The 24,362-nt window shown below is 44.0% G+C and overlaps 1 protein-coding gene across 1 annotated transcript in view; it reads left to right on the top strand.

Moving 5' to 3' along the window:
* Window positions 1-24,362, top strand: part of LOC133351511 (signal peptide, CUB and EGF-like domain-containing protein 2) — a 182,900-nt gene that overhangs the window by 81,541 nt on the left and 76,997 nt on the right. The window contains 3 exon segments of the mRNA XM_061566775.1: window positions 1,865-1,981; window positions 6,011-6,100; window positions 16,393-16,509. Of these exon segments, the coding sequence (XP_061422759.1) occupies window positions 1,865-1,981; window positions 6,011-6,100; window positions 16,393-16,509 (324 nt within the window).

Raw genomic sequence — 24,362 nt, 5'->3', positions numbered from 1 at the left:
GGTGGAATGAGTTTGGCCCACGCTGAGCTTGGTGGCGTGAGATTGGAGGTTAGGAGAAAGGCAGGCGTGCCTCTGGATCTTGCCGTTCCGATGAGCACGGTTGGCCACGTGCGATGCGAAAGAAGTTCAACATGCATATATACATACAGCAAAAGCTCTCAGTGCACCTGCTAACATATATTCCTGCCAGAGCTTACAAGTATCCGATGGGTTTTTTGGGCTGTTCAGCGTGTCATTCGGCACGATGTCCAAACATTTTGCGAAATGTGCTGGGAGCTCGAAGCTTGCAGTGAGATAACAAAAAATTACATTTTTGTTTAAGCGAAACGTCGAGCATCGTGCCGAACAGCGACAAAAAAACACATCGGTGAGCGGTGCGGCACAACGGTTAAAAATAAAAGAAAATAAGCTACGCAGTAGCTTAGAGTTTCTTGAATTTCACGAAAGGGCATGCATCCCCTTCAAAGAGTGGAATCGACGGAGAAAATGTCTAGGCAGTGCATAATCATTACATTTTATCTCCACTGCCCCTGCTTGCTCTTCCACTTGTCCAGCGAGCTCATCAACCCATCTCCCACCTCCCTACATCCATCTTCCACCCTCTTGGAAAAACTAAATATACGTACTGCATATGCACCATTTGCACCTGAAAGTTATCGTGGACTAGGCGAGGGTTATGGTGTAAACTTCCCTGGGTCTGAACAAGGTGGTTAGCCGTAGCCCGTGGCACATATGTGGCCAGCTCATGCATATGCAGGCCGCAGCAGATATTAAAATGATGTCAGTGATGTTGATGTGTCTGTGGCTTTTAGTCAGCCTGTGAAAACGGGTTATGCAGTGCCACCCCTCACAACGAGAATATTTCAGAAAGTCTATGTTCTTAAGCAGCTCAGGTCCTTTTTAAAGAATCTTGTATCTGCACACTCGCAATGTTCGACATCACATGGCATAACTTCCTCGGCTTGTTTGGCACAGAGCAAGATGGTGTGATATTTGCCATTGAGGTAGAATCAGACAATATGTCAAACACACTTATTCAGACAATATTATACAAACAAAAAAACCTTTCCTTTGAAAGAAATAAAACAGTGTTTCAGCCACCAGTCTACTGCCATCATGGACATATACTTTACAGCAGCATTTGCTTTACAGACAAAACATTGGGCTGGTTTTAAACCTTTCTGGGTCTCGTCAACAGTGATACCCATGATCCTCCATGATGGGCCTCAATATTTTTAAAAAATATAGATATATCAGATGTCTAAAGGTACCGATTTTTTCCTTTTGTGTGTGTGCCATGGGGCTGTGTTTTTAAGTTGCTGATCATCATTGCAACTAAGCACTATCATATACTCAAGCATGACAGCACATACAGAATGAAGTTGCTGGTTCTTCAGCTGAGATAAATGAAGCATTTTCTCCGACGTGATATGATGGCAGAATTGTACAAACATCGTGCAGCAGTTAGAACGAAACAACAAGTTACCGTAACGCATTTATGCACGCCGTGTCAAATTGACCACATATGTTTCTTCTCGTCAATACTCCATCGTGTTTCAATTGGGCGGCGCGGTATTTTCACCGAAACACGGCAACGAACACATGAAAGTTCACACGAATACACTTTCACATTGCACCAGCGGGCTGGGACATAAACAAGCCAACGTGTGCCTGTACAATATGTGAAAGTTACCTCATTTTGTGTCCTCTCTTCTGACGCGTGGTTGCGATGACTGCGGGGGGCATTCGGGTGTGTGCTGGTGGTGGGTGCTGGTGGTGGGTGCTGCTGGTGGGTGCTGGTGGGGGCGATGTGGTGGTGGTGGTGATGGGTGGGGGGGGATGGGTTGGTCCTTTGGCTCTGCAGTGACGTGTAACCACGGCAACGGAGGGTGCCACCATGCTTGTGACGACACGGATGATGGCCCTGTATGCGGCTGCCACCAAAACTACGCACTTCACTCCGACGGGAAGACGTGTATCGGTAAGTGGCACACGGACGCAGGCCACGGGCACACGCCGGCTCTGAGACGCTCTGTCTTTGATGGCGAGAAAGTTCGTTAAAGCAAAAAAAAGCAAACACTGGTCGATTGTTTTGGTTTTTTTCTCTCTTATATTCTCCATTTTATGCCGTATTGACTAACGGCGGATGTTTTTATTGAAATACAGATAACGTAGGCAGAAAGAGAGGAGAGGACAGGGTTTCCGATGCAAGTCAAGGTACAGTCTTATTTAGATACTGGTTTCACCAATCACTGATAAATTGTTAAAAAGATTAAGAAATAAATAATATTTTTTTCTAAATGCGTCTATACCTGTATTTAAAAAAAGATTTCTTGAACGAGATGTAGATGACATGAAAGCTTTTTATCATCTTGGTGCTAGCTGTGTTGGTGGGCAGGACAAGGCCAAGGCTTTTAACAATTGGTAAGGCATAGTTTTTAACCAAAGTCTTTCTTTTCCCAATCAAAGTCTTGTTTACTGACAATGCTGCATCATGCCATACCTCACACTAAAGCTTTACTAAGCCACCTCTCATCCTTGATTCATTGACCAAATCTTAACCAAAATATTTTGTCAGATGAGCCAATCAGCAAATCGGAATGTGCTTTTTTTCGTGGTGAGAGGAAGTCTAGCTTAGGAGATTGTTTCACTTAGTCATGTTAGATTCTTAACATTGCATTAGTTTTATACGCATTACATTATCTCTATTATAGGTAGCGCATGTTTATGTGTGTTTGTTACGATAAGGGTGCCACTAGAATGTACACATATCTTGCGTTTTATGGGATTGGTTATTGTATTTTGTAAATATATCCTAAGGAATAGAGGAATAATAATCTTTATCTGGTGGCATTGGATGCATGATTTGCTAAAGATAATATTTGCTGCTGCTGTTTACCGCTTGTGTTCCATAATCGCGGATAGATTCAGCCACGAGATTTGGCGTTTACACCTTTAGGAATTGCGACAAAAATTACGATTTTCCTTTTTCAACGTTATTTTGTTTGGCACTCCATAAAAAATATGGTGATTTTAAAAATATGATTTTTGCACAAGTTTTAAATAGTTACTCGTTTTATTTTGATTTATCACACAATGCATGTGATGACAAGACTAAACCACAAGTCATTATACGTGGCTAAAGAGACTTTTAACTTTGAAAAAAACAATTGCCAAAATATAATTTCCAGAATAATGTTATGTTTTTTTAAACGGGTCTTTAAAAATAGTGGCACAGTCAGGACTTGCTTTCACTCATTCAAACACTACTTTATGGATTTCACTTTGAATTTGCCTCGTTATTGCAATTATTTTTGTTTTGCTAACTTAAAACAACGGAGGCAACACGCGAATGAATGGAAAATAGAGGTTGCGATCGGCACAGCCAGCCAGGTGCCAAAGCAAATTAGCAAAAGGAAAACAATCTTAGCAAGATGCCCATACAAACCCAAGACTTACCGTTTGTTCGCAACTTTCTGCCTCTTAAACACATTCGGTTAAAAAACCCAGCGACAAAAAATATATGGCAATGACCAATAATTGTTTTCGTGAACGGTTCCTGCTAAATTTCTTGTCGCACGAAGAAATGTTTTCTTTCAAGCGTGCACAGAAAGTTCACGTGTGGTTTTTTTTGTTGTTTGTGCGGTAGCTTTTAAAAAAATATCTTTTAAGGCGGGCGGCTTTCGCCGTGTGTTAAAAAACATTTGCTTAAGTAGGAAGCTTAGCGTAGGATTCCAAGCTCGTTTCTTAAGCCTGAATGTTTTGTGTTTTCTCCAAGCACGGCGGTTTTTTAGCTGAGTAACGCCAACCCCCGCTGCCCACTCATGCAAACCAGTGTGTTTGTTATTTCCTCTTATTTTAAAGTCGCGTATTTTGTTTCTCTCTATGTATTTAATTATTATTTAAAAATTCACAGCATCTGTTGTAGACATCAGAGCGAGTTTTTTTTAATTTTATATATTTTTTTTTCCTAAGGTCACCCTTTCTTTCTTTCCTGCTGTGATTCTCTCTGTACCTACCTCCTCACGGTAACAGCCCCATGGTGCTGATTGCCTGCCTTGTCTCTTGCTGAAACCTCAACCCGTTTTGAGGAATTTGTTTCGGAAGGAAAAAAACGAACAAAAAAAAAACGAATTTGGAACCCCCCCCCCCCCCCAACATAAGAAAAAAAAACATTGTTTTTTAAATTATCAAATTAAATAAATTCAAACGGGTGCAGATGCCTGCGTCCCCTTGCTTATCTCATAACCATTGAGGCTCTCAATTGCAGTCGACACTCTATTTGGGATCAAAAGTACATGTAGCATGCTAGGGGTGTGCCTAGATTGTCTTCGTCACATAATCCACCACTTTTATTAACCGAGTGATAGTTAGGCTAAGGCTAAATTCACCACCGCTCCACCCACCTGACACCCATGCTGATTTGCCTTCCCCTCTCCCCCCCTCACCATTCTCACCTCTTACGCACACGCCCATCGCTCACCTCTTTGCTTCGTACGTACGAGTAAAAAAAAAAGATCGAGTTAAAAGAAATAAAGCTGTGCGATCTTCGCCCACGAAGTCCCACACGCACCCTCTTGTAGACGACATAACGTTATGTAGCTTAACAAAAAGGCAGAAGGAAAACGACAGCGTCTAACTTGTCGTCTCATCAGATGGCTTCCCTCATTCTTGCCCTACATCCTTCACTCTACCCCACCAATGCAAGCATCCCTCCCCTCCACATCACTGTACATAGATGCTTCTTTCAATGTGCGCTAACTGCATGATGTGACCTAGGCTTGGCTTTGACTTCTGCAGCAGTGGCTCATATGCGGTGGGCCTTACATTTTTGTTAGTATTTGTTTTCTCTTTTACAATGATTATTTTTTTTATTTTGTACATGATGATGCTGACATGTCCAGGCATATAATTACAATTCCGGTCTTGCTTGTATATGAGACAGTTTTATTGACTGAATATTTATTTTACTTTAATTGGTCAAGATTGTGAATCTTAAAAACCACTGTGATTGCAAATAAAGTGTTAAGAAAAAATATAAAAGGCAATTTAATCGATGTGATTTAAATTATCACCTGCAGTGTGATTGACTCAAATACCACCTTGGCGTTTTTTGAGTTATCAGACTTTGTGAAATGTTTCAGGCCAAAACGCTGGACTGTTAGCACCTCACAGCACACAGTGCACCCAATTTTTTTTTTGTGTGTGTGACACCGATTTGTGACCTATCGTAATCTTTAAAACACCTTTCCCTTACACTCTTTGCATTCTACATAGGACGGGGGCATTGTTAATTTCTTGGCATGAGTAGTAGGCAATTTGGATCAAAGTTGGCTGTTGAGTGGCATTTCTGCAAAAGACAAGCAGGGCAATCAGTGCTGCTATTAAAGCAACTTTTGTCTAATCCCGCACGATCATTCTTTGTTCTTTTATTATCGTTATATTATGATCATCTTCATCGTCATTATTTAATGCTTTAACTGTGCTGCTTTCAGTCCTCTGCCTCTTTCAGCCTCTTAGTCTGTCAGACTCTCTTAGAACCAAAACTAAAATGCATCCTTGCTTTTGGCTCCTGGCATGCATGCTTGCCCATCGTGTACTGGGCCAGGCCTTAAGCCTAGGCTTTTCCCTTGTAGATCAAACATCATCCATTCACCTTTTATGCATTGTTGTTTATTTATTTTTCATTTTTGAGTTTAATTTGTGCTGGAAGAATTCAGCGCGGCCCTTTTTTTACAGCCATAACATTCTCTAGCACTTAACAACATAGCCCAGCTGCTACATGTACACCAAATTCTGAGGAGGCCCTTTCAAAAAGTTAGCGAAACGTCTTTTAACGTCACAACGTCATTCGACAGCCCGTAAACGGTGAATTCGACGACCTTTTTTTTCTCTCACGACAAAAAAACACCGAATGCGGTGAATCCGACCAAGTCTGCAGCTTAGCGTAACAAATGGGGCCCCTCAGTTTCCTGTTAATTGCTGTTGTGACGTCCGTTTGTGTTTTTAGAAAGGAGTGAGGCTGCTATTGAGAGCACTGAGTTCAATGCCACCTCGGTGGTTGATGTGGACAAGCGGGGAACGCGTCGCCTGCTGATGGGTAAACATCTGCTCCCGGCATCGCGAGATGTCCTGGCCAAGGGTTTTCCATGCACCGTTCTGTCTCTTGCCCCAAACCTTCCTCTACTCGTGTGTTTCCCCCCCCCACCCCCCCGCTTTGTTTGGTGTTGTCTCTCAAACAGTTTTGTTTTAATGCGGTTTTCTTTTCACTGTTTTGTTTCTGTTCGTTCGTCTGATTTCCCCCCCCTCCCTGCCCACTCCCCACCCCCCTCCCCCCTCCTACACCTTCAAGAATTTCTTTATTTTACAGGACTAATCATGCCAGCATAAACAAAACAAAAATGAAGAAAAAATGAAGACTTACTTTAAACAAAAATTTAATGACAGGCTCGTGAAATCCTAAAGAGTCTTATGGAGAATATACGCAGAGGCTGTGTGCTTTCTGGAGGAGCTGTTTCGACTGCCAATCTGTGCTCAAAAGTTCACATTTCTAGTTCAATGGCTACACCAGGAAACATTGCGTTTGTGTAAAGGCAATGGAAGCATTGATTGATTTTATCCCACGGCAAAAATTACAAAAGATCAGAAATATTGACAACGCGTCTTTTATTCAATCACAATGTTGACATTTTCACACATTACTTCAAATCGTAGATTGGGCTGTCATGTTAACAAAATACATTTTTAAATCGACGAAAGTCTTGCGTTCACGTATATACTAAACAGTGAACGCAAATTAAAATCAAACGTGTCCAGCCGTTCTCTATCCACCAATGGGTGAAGACCTGACATCCCTTACCGCTGGTGTTAGCCATCGACGGGAATTCAACAGCGGGTGCATAGCACAGTGCACTAACCGCTCTACCATTACTCCTCCCTCATTGGAAGTAAAGTGGCATTAATTCAATATGTCTATGAGTAAAGAAGACTCAAAGCCTGCAAGCGGTAGCCATTTAGACTGAGCAAACATTGTGAGCCTACATGATAGTTCCTCGCATGATCATGGCCAGCACAACGATGAATTAATGACCCCAGTTTAGAATGCAAAGTTGCAGCAAAGGGTGCGTGCGCCCTTTGCCATAATTGTTAGAACATGACAGGCCAGGGAAATCAATTTTAATATTGTGCGAAGCATCACATATTTATTCAATATGTTCGACAAATCCTAAAAATAACAATACCAGGCCCCTTAAAAATTATAGCCGTGGGGAGCGGCTGCTGATGGATTCTGGCAGGGAAGACCGCAGCTGGGGGAGAGTAATGCGCGAGTTGGCCTCGACAAATCACAAAGGGGTGAAACGCCACGGCTCTGCGTCTGTGGAACTGGCAAGCGCCTGCACCCTTCTGCGTCTCTGAGCTTTCCCAGCACGAGAGATGGCCCGAAGCATCCGCAACCGCGACTCCCTGCAAATAGCCGCAGATCAATTCGCAAGCCAACGGCGGCGAGGAATTAAAAACAAAAATCAGCTTTGCGTGCTTTGCGGGGAAAACATGGACATTGTGCACCAATAGACGCATCTTAAAGAGATTGTATACGTAGTGCCAGTGATTACTGAATAATGTAATAATGTGATAGTTATAACGACAGTTTCCAATGCGTCGCAACATGGCCAAGCCGTTAGAAGGCTGCTGAGCAAACAACCAAATGTATGGTCACCCATTGTCAATCCACTGCTGGATGGAAGCCTCCCCCATGGAAGCCTCCCCATGCCATGTTCATCATGGGGGTTGTTTGACCATTCTTCGCCACGCTGGTCAGTGCGTGTTGGTGAAGGCGTGGAGCACAAATTAGTACAACACAGAAGTACAGTACAACAATCGTTTTTGTTATATCGTCCTGTTATTTCAAGTACGTATAATTTTAGATATTTGTCAATCATATTCTGGATAAATGATTGATCCGCACATTGTGTCAATCATGGAGGTTGTTTGACCATACTTCACCATGCTGGTCAGCAGTAGTGGTGGGTAGTGTAAAGGCTGGTACAGATGTTAACTCGCCACTGATGATATCCATAGCTGCGAATCAAACTCAGGCCACCGGATTTATAGCACACAAAGAGACGTTTATGCCACGTTACTTTCTTTGCCTAATCATTGATTTGAATATTAATACATTTCATACATTAACCCTTACAGGCTAACACACAATTACAATTTAATTTATTTCTAATTTGAATGATTTGTTTTGCAAAGGGAAACCTTCTACAGCAAAATGCACATTTTGTGGCCTTTAACATTTTTATCTTATAATTTTCTGCTGTGTTTTAATTCAGATTTTTCTCTCTAAAGAGACACAGATGACATCAGGGATTATCTTTTTTAAATACTTGGTCACGCCACTGATTTGTTGCAGACCCCATTGGCCCAGTACCACTATGAGAGATGCAGGTCATTTGGACACGATATGAAATCCATTTCTTCGCATTGTAACGGGCATCCTTCCAATCATTGAAATGATCTCATCCGAAACTCAACACACTAATAAGTACAACAAATGTAATCGGTTTCCTACATGAAAGTTAACTAAACATCTGAAATAAGTTGAAATCAAGACCTCTTGCTTTGTGGAATTCTAAACATTTTTTCCACAATTTGTCTTGGGGGCAAATATCTGGTCTGTGCATCCCTCCTGAGCCCAAATCCATGCCATTCCAGAATAAGAATTTTATCCGCAACATCTTTCATTCCGATAAGGATTGCAGAGTTCTGCAAGCTCACCTCAAACTACAATTCAGCATATCCCACGGTAATTCTTACATTGACCACAATCACTCCTTCACTTGACGGTGAATCAATAAGCATCCTCGGGGTCGTCACACCAGGAATGTTTCCTGTTCAAGAACATGATCTGGTTCCCCAAGGAGACAATATCCAGAAACTCCTCTCCTCCGATAGATATTTTACAATATAATTTCGTAAAAGCTGGTGGAATGCATTGCTTTAATCTTGTAATTGAGTTTCAATTCAACTTAGAGTACTCTTTTGTATAGCCCAAACCCTTTCCATTCATAAAAAAACTATATTTTTCAAAAGCACAGAGTGTTTACATTATTTGCAACTGCTCAAATTTTTAATGTTCATTTTGCAAACTCTGCTTACCTACAAAATATTTCTCTGAACACAATCTGGTGCACGAGTCCAGATAGGTGAAAGTGTGCACCACATAGCTTTGAAAATATTGTAAACAAAGTCTAAATTCTTCAGGGAAGATTATCCTCACTTTGTTTCAACATTAATTATTTTCATGCCGATTTCAACGACAGAGCCATTCGTTTGCGATTGGCGTTGAGTGGTCGTGGCCCATTGGTGCACACATTGTGCTACGAACTCAGCAGTTTGCCTCGAACAATTCGCGGCCACAGCTAACATCAGTGGTTAGTGATATCTGAACTGATGCGAGCAGGCCACCCTCTTCAGCAATCCGCACTAACCACCATGGTAAAGTACAGTGCAACAAATCCCACAGCGTGTGGAGGATTTCGTCCAGACATGGATTGACAATGGGCTGTAAATTCTTCTTCTTATATGAGATAGCCTCATATTGTAGTATATGTATATAAATTATTCACGAAGACCTTAGAGAACCGTTTAAATAATAATTTAGAAGCCAGCCAATCGCATGAGCTTGCTGGTTTTAGAAAATAAATTGCTTTTATACTATAAATCAGATTCTGGACAAGACTTAATGAATATTAATGAAGAGCCGAAGGACCTCTCATAGCCTGAGGCCTTGATAAAAAAATTATATAGAAAGTATTGCAACCCTTTTTAGAGATTGAATAGTTCCACTGGGATTGAATGAAGAAGGCAACAAAATACAAATTAAAAAAAAGGAGTCGGGCAAGAAGACACACTCTCACTGGGGATATTCACTACCACAAAAGATATAAAGAAATTGACCGATAAAAGAAATGCGATGAACAGAAATTAAGTATTTCCATCTCAAATCCGCCCGTGACATAGACGCAGGCTTTTTTTCAGCTGGTAAGGCCCACTGAGCTGAGCAACTTTTTTTTAACAAGACAGCCAGCCAAAGACCAATGCATATGAACGACAGAAAATGATTGCACAACCTTAAACAAGAAGGCTGCGATGTTGGGCTAAGGATAAGTATTAATAAAGCAAAAGTCGCGGACAATAAGTTCGCCAAACACAAGAAAAAATTGATTGGAGGGACTCAACTGGAAAACACAACTGAGTCTAAAGTCACGTAGAAGGGAAGTAATAAAATAATAAAAATAAAACATAATAAAATAATGTTTTATTTTTATTTTTATTATTATTATTTTATTACTTTCCTTCTACGTGACTTTACCGAAAGAACCAAGAAGTTGAATCCCTGCAGTCACGAAAGCTTTAAATCGAAATACAACTGAGTGTGTATACCTCGGGCAATTATTTGAATGCGGACCAGAATCAAAAGTATGAAATGAAGAGGCAATGTAGACTAAGTTAGAGAACTTTTGTTAAAACCGAATTTGATTATGAAAAGCAAATTACCAATATTTCTAAAGAGTAAAGTCTCAATCGGTGCCTCGTACCTGCCGTGACATATGGATCAGACACATGGACTCTGGCAAAGGACAGGAATATTGAACGAAAGTTGAAAAGTGCACAAAGAAATATGGAGAGGTGGATGCTTGGAATTGAAACTGCGAGAGAAATGAGAGGAAGACATAGGTCGTAGAACACACACATTTTTGAGACATCGTAGTGACCATTAAGAAAAGCGAGTGGGCCTGAGCAGGACACATTCAGAGAAGGGGACATGGTGATGGAATGGCACCCAAAGGAGGCAACAACTCCCGAGATGAAGGCCAACGCTGGTGATGGAGAAATGAGATCAGTTCATTCGCAGGATTGCGGGATTGCGGGATTGTGAGAGGCGTTCATCCTGCAGCAGTGGATAGATCATGGCTGACGATGATGATGACGACAACGATGATGACGATCGTGATTTCACGGTGGTGTTGACGCAACAAAAATAGTAACGAGGAATTTCATCTTAGTTATTTGCAATCTACTTTATATATTTTTTATATTTTGCTGCAAAGAGGTCAGGAGATGGCTGTAAAACAATGGATTCTTGACTCTTATCTGCGCAGAGATATGAGCGTTTATTGTCATGCACAATAAGTTTGCTAAATGCAAGGAAATATATATTTGGGGGACACAACTGGAAAACACACCAGAGTGCGTTGATGGAATTTGGCCAACATCCCAATCAATGCAGGACCTTCATACCAATGAGTCTTGAGGCTCAGTGAGATTTTCCAGGATAAAATAAGGACATTATTATAGATTTTACACTTGCAATGGTTCTAGCATTTTTTCATTTGTAGACATTAAGAACAGACTATCGGGTCAAATGTTTTTATTTTATTTAAATAAGTGTAGATTTTTAGTTTCCATTCTTTGGAGATTTTCCCATTTTTTTTTCATTTTCTGCAAGCCCCTTCACCCACCTGCACTGGCCGCTGTGGTGAAGTATGGTCACATGACCCCCAGCACGAGCACATCATTGAGAGCCCTTCGTATAGCAGTGGCTTGCAACACTAAGCCAAAACGATGAATACCGCACACCTACTATATTCAATAATTCGTTATTCATTATGAGATGTAGCTGTGGCATAACATTGAGCACCCTGAACTTGCACTCCAGAGCTCACTGGTTTGATCTGCCGGCAAGGCAGCTGAAACTTGGCCGAGTTTCCTATCCTTTGTCCACCCAGCGGTCGATCGACAGTGTGGGTACTCGCACCTTCCCCAAGATGTCTGGCTAGTGTGAAAGAGTAGGCCAAATACACAACTATAGGGGGCTCTATGGTGCTCTATTGATCCCCCTCGAGTGGAAACCCTTCCACCAGCAGTGGTGTGAGCGAGCACTTGCGGGGCTGCCACCCTTAACCCACTTAGCAATCGGCCAACGATTAATTCCACCATTCATCGCGGTGTGCCACAGGTGCTGAAGGCATTCACATCTCGTACGTTTGGGCAGAGCGTCCCCGATCAATGGAACCACAAAACCATGGAACGTGGCACACACGCACGCATGCACGCCCACTGTGGCTGTGTATATGCGCGCGCGCGTGTGTGTGTGTGTGTGCCTGGGCAAGCGCCGTGGACATTTCCAAGAGGCCCCTCTCCTTTTCCCTGCTAGCTGGAATTTGACGACGACGTGCCTTGGGGTACAAAAGCCACCGGCCGCTGTCCATGTACTTTCCATGGGGGTGTGGCATTTGGCGTGTGCAGCCCCTGGTATCGGCCCTCGTGCTGTTGTTGCGCAGTAGCATTGGCGGCAGAGGAGGAGGCGGTGGTGGTACGGCGCTGTTTGAGAGCGCTCTGCAAAAGTCAACACAGCCTTCTCTTGCTCTACCCCAGACAGCAGCCCTCCGCTGCCTTCCCCTCTCCGCCCCTCACCCTCGCCAGCATCCCAGAGACCCCACCAACTCGCACCCCTCCACGTCGCCCGCCCCTAACCTAAGACGTCTTACTGTCGCGCGCTCTGGCTGAGTGTTTATTCATCCGAACTGTGAGCCAGCTCCGGGCGCTCTGCGTAATTTCTTTGCTTTGTTTGGTCTTTTGCAGTAGGCCAGAGCACATGCCTCTAGCCACTGAGCAGATAATTCAGTAGAGGCCATCCCCAGAGCATTGGCGCAAATTTTTGACCATGAGAAAAATGAATTGTAGATTGTGAAACCTTACCGAGCTCTGTAGTGGATTACAGCTCTCCGAAGTGCTTTCTGGCTGTGCCGCCCGTGTGCTGTTCAGCACAATGCACGACGTTTTTGTTCGAGAGCAGGGAGCTTCTTTAGGAACTGAGTTGAAGAAGCTGCCAGTACGCGGAGAAACACGTCCTACATCAAGCCGAACAAAACGCGGCACATTCCAAAAACACGTCAGAGGTCTAGACAGAGCAACCGCGAAAACTCACTCGGTAGAATCCTGGATAACACGTGAAGGATATCCCATTCCATTATATATCTTCACATGCAATAATATATTGTGCACAGCCTCCATGCAAAGATACACAGTTATGCGTGCTTGCTGGTGTAGTATCCTAAATCCCAAATTTTATAATGGTGCAGATTTGCTTAAATTAAGTAAATATAGCTAATGGCTGTTACATCCTGTTATTCAATGGCAATGCCCTAAAATTGCTAATAAAAAAAAAATTTGCTAAAAAAAAAATTGCATTAACATGCAACTAACTGAAAAAAAATCCGGATTATTGACAACAGAATGAATCGCTTTCCAATGGGTAATTATGTATGTATCGATGCACCGAGTAATTCATTAAAATCGATTCTCACTCATATCGTACGTGTAAAAATCATACATGATGTACGTGAATTATCACGTGACACGCAGATACATGATGCAAATGGGGCGGTACAAACAAGAAACAATACAAATGAGAAAGCTAAAAAGAAAAAGACAAAAAATGTATCCACTCTTGAATTGAATCGCGACCCCCAAATTGTGAAAAAATGCACAACACACAATCAAGGCAAAAATTGCAGATCCTTGAGTTGAAGCCCTAACCACGAAACCATCTAAAATAGAAACGATGCAAGTGAGACAGTAAAAATTAGACTCAAAATATGAATAGACTCTCAAATTGCAACCCCCAAATCTTGACAATGTGCACACTTACTGGCAATACACAAATGACAGCTTTCCCCAGAGTATTCTGTCCTCCCAATTGTCATTATAGATCAACCTCCGTCTGCAAGTCTTTGATTGTATGCGGCCAAAATCAGTGTTGAACTTGGCCCGACTGCCTTACATCGGGCCGGGCGAAGCGTCTGTTTTCGACGTCCTCAGGAAGTGTGCACGCTGATAAGTGCGCAAAGAAGCAAGGAGAGCTATGTTCTAGCAATGGCATTAAGAGGCAGAAATGGGAACAAATGAACTAAAGTACATCACATTGACTGTTAATCAACGTGGGCTTGGGCAGGACCGGAGCTATGATTCAGAGACTAATGATGTAGTGGCAGCTAAAGGAGGGAACAACACCCCAGAGGATCTTTCCGGTAGAGAGATGCAGTGAGGAAATGAGGTCGGGTGCATTGTTACATTGCATCACCACGAGTGATGGTAAAGCCTTGTGAATGCTAAGATGTAATGTAATTGAATATTCTGGATAAAGGCCTCCACATGCCGTGTCAGTCACGTGGGTTGTTTGACAATACTTCACCACGCTTATCAGTTGAGTTTGGTGAAGGTGGGAGGCCACAGGCCCCGTTCAGATACCCGCTCGCCACTGGCGTTAGCCGTGTCCGGGAATTTAATTGTGGGTAGCTGGGTTCATTCATAGGGCAGTGTGCCAACCACAGCGCCATCGCTTATCGATGTCACCCAGATTATAACAAATTGTAAAGAATCAATTTTCGCACACACGATTCGATGCGTGAGCATCGTGTGCATGGGAATTGTTTGTAGTCGATGGGTCCACGCCCCACTCCATCCCGGCCATTTCATTCTCCTGATCCGAATCTGATTCACAATGCACACCTGAAACAATTAACCGTGCCTAACGATATTGAAATGTAAAACGTAATATATCTATAAAACCCGCTATGTACTTAGGTCAACAGTTTTAATAATTTACACCATTCCATACCACTGCACGTGTACTATTTGGAGAACTTTCAATACGAACCTCAATGGGTTATGGAAAGAAGAACCCCCCCCCCCCGGACCCCAAATTAATTAATGAAAGGTTCAGGTGGAGCCCCGCAATTGCTTGCCCACGTCACTGCTGGTGGATGGGCCTCCACTGGAGGGAGCTCTAGAGGTTATTGACCTACTCATGCACGCTGGCCAAACGTCTGGGGAGAGATGGGAATACCCACGATTTACCCCACCGTACACGCAACCCTGCCAATTGATTGACTGTGGTGGGTTGTACCCTTTTACGCGACTGGGATCGAATCAAACTTAATAAAAACGACACGTTAATTTAATAGAGGCTTGCACTCCGCGCATATCTGAGCTTTTACACACCCTTTATTTTTATATATATTTTTTCAAACACACACCGTCAAATCCCAGCCCCGTCCTCTTACCGCTGGAATGAATAAAGATGGAAGAGTGAGATGTATTACGAGAATCGTTTTCATCCGTGTCATGTCGTTCCAAAACAAACGTTGCGCACAGTCTCGTTAGTAATGCCTTTATTATTATTATACCCACATTGCCACTGACATACACACTTTTCAGAGTCAGAGATTGGTTCTACGTTCGTAATACGATATGACTTTAAAAGGCATTACCATCCAAATGAACCTGGATGCAATGCCGTTCTCAATTTTTTTCCCCCACCCTCCCGCTCTTGGCACGAATCCTACTTTGGTGGAATGATAGAGGCTATGAATACCCTCAATAATAAATAAAATAAATCCTAACAGCCAGTAAAAATTGGAGTTTCAAGGCTGAATCGTTGACACTGGGTAGTTCTGAGCATGCTACCAACTATTTACATCCAATCCCGAATATATATTTAATTCCTTCCCGGCAATACTTTTCACATTTAAGTCATCGTGATCATTTCTTGTTACAATTAAGAAATGTCTGTCATCGGCTTGCAAGTGATATTTTATCTGGGTAAGTAAAGACTCCTGCCATTTGAAAATAAATCTTCACGACTTCATTCCTGATGTCCTCCTCATCCTGTTGCCAGCATTTTAATTGTGCTTTTCCTCCATCTCTTCCCCACCCTGACCTTTGCTGTTCCCTGTATTTCCAATATATATTTTTTTCATTTACCTTGTTTATGTGTGCGAACAAACCAAGTGTTTCCTGACCGTTTTCCTGCAGCATCTACCATTAAAAAAATGCCACTTGACCTTACTTCTCATATTCTAGCCGAGAAAACAATTTGTGAGAGATGTAATCAATTGCCCTTTTGTGGTGCCCAAACACACACACACCAGACATCAATCGGCTAGGTTTAGGTAAAAAAGAAAATACAACAAAAACACAACTTAATAATCACTTTACCAAAATAAACAAGACAGGTAGGGGCTTTATGCATGAATGCGATTTCTGGTGTAGGCAAATTGAGTTGCGCCTCAGTTCAAGGTCGTTATTTCCTCTTTGAGACGAAACAACCACCAGAAAACAGAGACAAAGAATGAAAGAGTGGGTTTCGCAAAACAAACAAAAAAACCCCGCGGCGTTTGTTTCGACCCAGTGGGGTGACCGATCGAGCAGAAGCTACCGCTGCTGCCACTACCGCTGCTGCTGCTGCCGCTGCTGCAGACGAGGCCAGCGCCAGGCAGGGCAGGTTAACATCGCGCACGCCCTGTCCCGTCTCCTCCGCAGAAACATGCGCCATCAACAACGGCGGCTGCGACCGCACCTGCAAGGACACCTCCACCGGCGTGCACTGCAGCTGCCCAGCCGGGTTCACGTTGCAGCCAGACGGCAAAACTTGTAAAGGTGCGTTCGTTGGAGCGTTTGTTACTCCGTCACTAACGTCGGTACGTGATTTGCAATCAACCTTTATATATATGTATGTACTTTATATTAATTTGATGGCAAAAAGCCAGGAGGTGGCTGAACAGTAATGGATTATTGACTATTATCGGTGCAGAGATTTGAGTGTTTACCCCTGAGTCATGCACAATAAGTTTGGTTAATGAAAGAAAATATTTGTTTGGGGGACACAACTGGAAAACACAACAGCGAGCATTGATGGAATTTGGCCAACATCCCAATCCAGGACCTTCATACCAATGACTCTTGAGGTTTGGTTTTTGTTGGACCTTGGAGTGTGTTCACATCTCACTGAGGCCCCCTTTATCCACTCATGAACCGGGATCCCATTCACCCCCTTCCTGCCCCTCCAATTTATCCCGGCATCCTGTAATGAGATGAAAAATCCAATCAGAAATCCCAAAGAGCATGTTAAGTCTGTGCGCTAAAGATCGGCCTGTGGAAGGCATATTTTACAGGACTTCTGAAAAATCCTTCAAGGGAACTTTTTATCCTTTTCCACAGTCGGGAACACACTTGACCATGATCTGTACTATGGAATTGTTTGTTGCGTGACAGCGAACATCAATCCATTGCTTGATTCTTCGAGCTGGAATTTTGCCAAATCAAGTGGAAGACTCGATTTCATATGATGGGGGGTTTTTTTGTCTGCAGTCATTGGTGATTGAGCTGAGACTACTCACTCGCGACACCTGAGAACCTAGTGTAAGCATCGGCAGCTGCCTATAGCTTATATAGATAGTCTATATCACAATGCTACTCTGCATCAGCAACCGCGGTGGCGAGATGTTAACTACCTCGCGTCGTATACAGGCTATTGTGGTTCGATTCCGAATCTGACGCCTGTATATTTGGAGTTTGCATATATTTGGAGTTTGCATGTGGTCACGTGGATTTCTCTCCAGCTCCTCCGGTCTGTATCTCCACATTTGGAAACATGTATTTAGAGTATTTGACTGCTATCAATTTCTAAATGATAAGCCAATTCGTTGAGCTATAACTTGTGACCAGGTAGCTTCTTAAAGAAGAGCTATATAGCTCAGTGGACCTAAGCTAGTAAAATTAAAATACTTTTTTTTAAATAGTTTAGTTTATGTAAATATAAATGTGGTCTTAGGTCAAAGTGCAACCCCGAAATGACTTTCTCACACCACTGCTGGTGGAAGGCCCTCCACTAGAATGAGCACTAACACGTCTCTTCATGATGTATTTGGCCTAATCTTCCACACTGGCAAAGCGGGAGTACTCACACTTTACCCCACTTTTTGGCTGCTTAGCTGCACCTCCCCCCTCACCACCCATGATGCAGTCTACCTTGCGGCTGCATCACCGGCCGTCATTATTCGCCATGCTCAGTGGTGTTTTGATCGTTTGGGGGAATTGGCGAGTGAAGCATCGTGCTTCTTCACCTCTGCTCGCTGTTCAAGGATCTGAGGAGGGGCAGGGCGATATAGAGGATGCTCGCGATGGTAATCCATCACGAAGGGTCCACCGCAGGTTAAAGGAGCACTATTCTGTTGGGAAGACATCGACATTTTACACTTGCACTTTCAATTCTCAGAGAGAGAGGAAAAAAAAGTACCTATTGAAGTATTATTCTGCTAAAGGCCATTTGATTAAAAAAGCAATTCTCTGCAACACTCGTTATTGATTTGTTACTCTATGTGCCTGCCACGAGGCCCACAATTTGTACTGAGTAATGGGAGGACATTCAATCCCCGGTTAATTTAATCTCGCCTAATATGGAAACATTGGTCAGTCGCCCCAAATCAAATTTCTCCCGACCTCTGATGAACGATGCAATTATTGGGCTGCGTCATTAGCGCAATATAAAGGAGACATTGACTGCGGCGATGATACATTAGCTGTGAATAAATCGATAAATTAAAAACGCGAGTTGTACGTTTGCCACGTAAACCCCCTTTTATTTGTATAGATTTTTGGTGCAGCAAAGCAACTTCATCTAATTGCAAGGATTCGCAATTGTTTAAAACGCTGCAGAGAACCGTGCCTACGGAGGAGCGTGTCCAATCGGCACACATGGCCTCTCCTACATGGACACGTGGTTCAGAAGCATTGGCACCGATCTTCTTCTTTCATACGGCTGATATAGATGCAAGAGCATAAACGACAATTTCACATTCAGGTCAGATTGAACGCTAAATTCATTGGCACCAATGGAAAAATACAACGGAAGAGTGTCCAAAAACAAAGCGTGGGGGAAGATTTCCCCGCTTGGAGTTAAATTGCGAGAGGACAATGAGGCACACAAAGATTTAGAGAGTACATACGGGTTGATGACATCATTGGAACTATGAAAGAAAAAAACGAAACGGGATTGAGCAAGGCACCTCGCTATAGAAGGGACAATGAACGGAGGTCAAGATTCACGATGGGGTGGCAGCCAAGGGAGTTCAATGCACGCGAGAGCACGCCCGCTGGGGAGACGGAATGATCAATTGAATGCCCACGATTAGCAAGGTTGCCTACGTACAGTGTGAAAGAAGTTCAACATACGTACAATTCAGCTCTTGCTGAGGTGGAATATTCCATCGCAAGATCGTGACTTGGGAAGGCCTTAGTCCAGCAGTTGATTGAGCGTGACTGATTTGCACGGTTGGTTGCGTACGACACGAAAGAAGTTCAACACACATGCTCGGCCCCCGGTGATTGTAAATTGACTGATGGAAGTCTTTGGCCCAAGTTAGGGTGATCCTGGTCGTCACTTTGCGTGCTTACTTTATTGTTCAACTGAGATGCTCAAAAGAGCTTGACAGCAATAATAATCATTTCGTTTTCCAGTGTTCCGTGCTTCATACAGAGTAATTTTTTTGCAATCTGAAAAGAGAACCTAATAGGGGGAAAAAAAGCCGCATTCATTTTTTTCTAATAAGGCTGAGGATATTTTTTTTCTCAAATTAAAAGTGACATAAACCAATATGCAGGAATCGTAGTATTTGTTCTGTTAACCATGGAAGGGCTTCACTTTAATGGCACCATATCAAAGCCTCCAAATCCTCTGCCACCACTATCCACCACCACTGCCAATGACAAAAGTCCCCTGTATAGCCTTCACAGACTTTTTGGGACAAGTTCTGTTCGCGAGCACCTATGAAGGCCGGCACGGCACACGATGGCGTGGGTGGTCAGCACCACGCCTGATCGCCTTTGTCTTTATAGTGGCCATGTATACACACTGCACCAGATACTCATTTAAGGCTGAGTCGACCTAGGGAAAGCCCAGTTAAAATATTCACCACTATTATTGGACATGAGTGAGAATTACAGTGCGCTAACAACCTCACCACCGCTCCTCACATCCACCACCACTATCACGTCCACAACCACCTTTACCACCACCATCGCCACCACCACGATCATACAAATCGTTATTATCAAATAATCATCATTGTAACCAAGACCACCATTACCACCACAGCTATTATCACCATGATTAGCAAAATCACGATTAGATCACGATTATATTCACCACCACCACCACAACCACCAACCACCAACCACCGTATTTCTCACCCTCACTGTGAGGATAACAATCTCACAATCTCATACCTGTCACTCTTGCTTATATTTGAAACTCCAATGTACCTTCCAAAAACTTTCTCTGCAGTCAATCCCGAGATATTCATCTGCTGCAAATAAGCACAGGCGTAGATTATCCATAGATTACTTCTGTGTGTTAAACAGCCTCTGTGTTATAGAGGTCGACACGAAGATGAGGTGTGGGCAGGGTTAGCCATGTCAGTCTTGTAAATGTTGGGGAAGGTGTGGGATTCCTGTGTGCTTGCCGGTCCGGTCTGGAAATCGGTGCAAAGAGTTAGGTGCATACATGTATGTTGTATGTACGTTGAACTTCTTTCGCACCGTACATAGCCAACCGTGCTAGTCGGAGGTGTGCGTGTGCCAATACTTATGGTCGAAAAAACTTGGCACGACTGGTCTGGCTTCATGAACACAATGCCTCATTGCAATAAACCAGGCAAGTGAGTTCCTGTTTAAAAAATGAAGATATAGGTACTAATATCATTGGCTCTGGAAGATAAGGCAGGGGTGAAAGAGGTGGTATAGACAGAATGGAGTGGATGAGCCCACGAAGTTGCGTGCGGAGACAACAACTGAGCTGTGCCGGGACATCCCAGGTGTGACTCGGCACGGCTTGGGTCCAAGTCCGTTGTACTGCCGGTGGAAACGTAGCACACGTGTGCCATCACGGGTTTATAACATTTGCTCATTTACAAGCCATTTCAATCTTGATTTGAAGCTTTCGTGACTGCAGGAATCCATACTCTTTGGTTCTTTCGGTAAAGTCACGTAGGTAGAAAAATAAAATGAAACAAAAAATAATAATATATCACGACGTTTCGATCATAACACAAGCGGTCGTCCTCAGGCGGAAAAAATAATCAACCAGTGGAACTGCTGAACCAGCGAGAGAGCTGTTACAACAAGGTTATATATGTGGCGATAGGGCAAGCAAGCGGGTCTGAGCTGGAAAGGAATTCCATCCCCGGACGCAAGCACGTCAGTTGTGTTAATAGGGGAGATTAGCACTATGTTAATGGCAGAGATTAGGCAGGGAGATTAGGGGGATTAGTAAGTTAATGTCATGCCTATGTGTAACACAAGCTGCGGCACTGCCAACTGCGCTGTGAGGCAAGCACGTCCACGCAAGAGAACCACCGCAACGGTGGTCGCGCCAGTGAGACACACAGCCCATCACACAGCCAGAACTATCGATACATCGAGGCTAAGGGAGCAGAGGTGGCCATGTTAGTGAGACCCCAGCCTGTTAATGCAGAGGCACCCAACAGGACAATGCAACTCAGAGAGTCGGAAATAACCGACAAACGGCAGGGAAGAATGGAAGCACCACAGCAAGTTACGACTTTGCTTGGTTAATAACGTCCTTCCAATGATTGCTCAGCTTATAACCATCTTCTCGATTTAAATTGTCTCTTTGTTTATATATCTGGATGGCTTCATGGACAAATCTTTGATGGTAGCCTGAAGGTTTGCAGAGTACCTTGGTCTCGGAAAAAACAACATCGTGCGAGCCCACTGCGTTATACCAATGATCAGCCACTGCAGAGGTATTGGTTCTGACGTGTTTCAAATCTGCCTTGTGTTCGCGAACACGGCCCGAGATATGTCGTTTCGTTTCCCCAATGTAACTGATGCCGCAGACACAACTTAGTTTGTAGACACCAGGGTATTGCATGTCAGGAATGACATCCTTCACAGATGGGATCAAATCACGTAGTTTGTGTACTGTATTGAATCTGACCTGGATCTTGTGTTTGTTTGAGGTTTTGGAAAAAAAATTGGTAACACTTGCTATGTATGGTAAGGTGATGGTTTTGATTGGGTCATCAGATGGTTGTCTCCCCATGGTTGGGGCTTCAGCTTTGCGGATTGTGCGGTCTGAGAATCCATTCATCTTGAGGGCTTGGTGTACGTGCTCCAGTTCACTGGCTAGGTGGCACTGTTCGGAGATGCAGTGGGCCCTATGCTGTAGTGTTTTGATGAGGGAGTTGTTCTGGGATGGATGGTGGTGGGAGTCAGGCTTTAGATAGGAATCCGTGTGGGTGGCTTTCCTGTAGGCCTCTTCTCGATCAAAACATCCAGGAATGGTAGCTTGCCATCATTTTCCACATCCATGGTGAATTTGATGGATGGGTGTATGGAATTAATGTGGTTGAAAAACTGATTCAGTGCTGGCTGGCCATGTGGCCGGATGACGAAAGTGTCATCTACGTATCTCTTCCACATGTTAGGACGTAGGGTGGATGTCAGAATAGCATCTGTTTCAAATGTCTCCGTGAACACATTCGCTACCACTGGTGATAAGGGAGAACCCATAGGGGTATCTTAATTTTTTTGTAGAATGTACCATTTCAGATGAAGTAAGTGTTGGTAAGGCAGTGCCTCACCAAAGTTTGTACATCAGAATTCAGTCCCTGTTGGACCAAGTTTTCAATGATTGCTCTGGTGTCAGGTACAGGTACCTTGGTGAACAGAGAGACTGCATCGAAGCTGACAAGCAAATTATCTGGAGACAGTGAATGGTCCTTGATTAGAGAAACCAAGTGAGCTAAATTAAGCACTGCTGAGGTGGTCTTGGAAGCAGGGTCTCAAGACAGTTCCACTGCTGAGGAGAGGCTTGTGGAGCCCCAATGCGGTTTCAGGAAAGGGCGGTCCTGCACAGATGCCATATTTTATGTCCGTCTGCTACAGTAGAGGTGTAGGGAATTCCAACAAGACCTACATCTCTGCTTTATTGACCTGGTCAAGGCCTATGATGCCATCAATAGGCCTGGGCTCTGGGTTGTTCTTTTTGCTTTCGGAGTCCCTGACCCACTGCTCATGATCATTAAGGACCTTCATGATGGTGAGTGGGCCCGTGTAAAACTATGTGGCCAGGAGTCGGAGCTATTTTCTATTCACTTTGGGGTGCGACAGGGATGTCCTCTGGCTGCCACATTATTTAACATCTATTTCGACCACATAGTTTGTGGAGCCTTCAATAGCTGTACCGGAGGAATTTCCATCTGGTACAGATACAATGGGAGGCTGATCGATGCCCGGGTGCGGTCAAGGGATGGCTCCCTATTGCTCAACCATGTTATGTATGTCCATGAGCTGGTAATTGCTGCTCACTAAGAGGAGGAGTTGGAGGCGCTGCTGCTGAACCTGGAGCTTGTCACTAAGAGGTGGGGACTTACCATCAGCCCCACAAAAACTAAGCACCTGCCTGGGTATTTTGTACCATCGGACACTCCACCTCCACAACTCCCAATCAGTGATGGGGCAGTTGTGGAGAGAGTGGAGAGTTTCCCATACCTGGGCAGTGTGCTCATGACCGGCTCCGGTTTGACAGCAGAGGTCTCACTCCGAATCAGTCGAGCGGCATTATCTTTTCATCGGTTGCGTAACGCTGTGTGGAAGCTACCTGGTCTGTCGCTCCGCTGAAGCTTCAAAACTTCTCGATCACAGTCATTCCCTCCCTTCTCTATGCTTACGAAACGTGGACCCCCCTGATGGAACATCTTTGCCGGTTAGAAACATTTTGTCTGGCTTGCCTACAATCCATCTTGGGTTTAACCAGGCTGGATTGTGTGAAGAGCTCACATATCCTTGAAATATCTGGACGAAGTCCCATTGGTGAGCTCCTCCAGCAGGCAAGGCTGCGTTGGCTGGGCCATGTAGCCCGCATGCCCAGCCACCGCATGCCTGAATATCTTTTGTTCGGCCGGATCGAGGGGGCTAAACAGGCGCGGCAAGGGCTAGAGAAGAGATGGAGTGATGTGGTACAGGAGGATGTGGAGCTGAGTGGACTTGCCGATGACTGGTACCAGAGGCTCGTGAAGGACACTACTGGGCAGTTGGAGACAGTCGCCCTCCAACAACAACGGAGGGCAGAGCAGCAACACTCACAACAACGAGTGGAGCGCTGGGTGGCTAATACACAGCAAGTTGCCACAGTCGGGGACACAGGTGGTGCATCGGATAGTCATCTCAGTCAGTCGACCCGTGGCTCCTGGGTCTGTCCCGTGACCTCCTGCCAGCGGGCGTTCGACACTTCACCTGGCCTCAACGTGCACATAGCCTGGCACAAGTGTCGTGGTGACGACACCGCCACTTAGTGGCGAATGGTGGTTGTTTTTGGATTTTCAGGCGTTTACCTGCAGTCATTGACTGAAATGTGTCGGCCAGAGAAAACATGAGCAAGGTGTTTGCAAATGTGTGCGAATGTTCTAGTGAGAGAAAGCCAATTGTCT

Source organism: Lethenteron reissneri, chromosome 37, assembly GCF_015708825.2.
Source record: "Lethenteron reissneri isolate LAM-NWPU_2019-01 chromosome 37, ASM1570882v1, whole genome shotgun sequence".
NCBI lineage: Eukaryota > Metazoa > Chordata > Hyperoartia > Petromyzontiformes > Petromyzontidae > Lethenteron > Lethenteron reissneri.
Note: the sequence above shows the minus strand (reverse complement) of the source record. Positions and strands in the feature narration are given on the sequence as shown.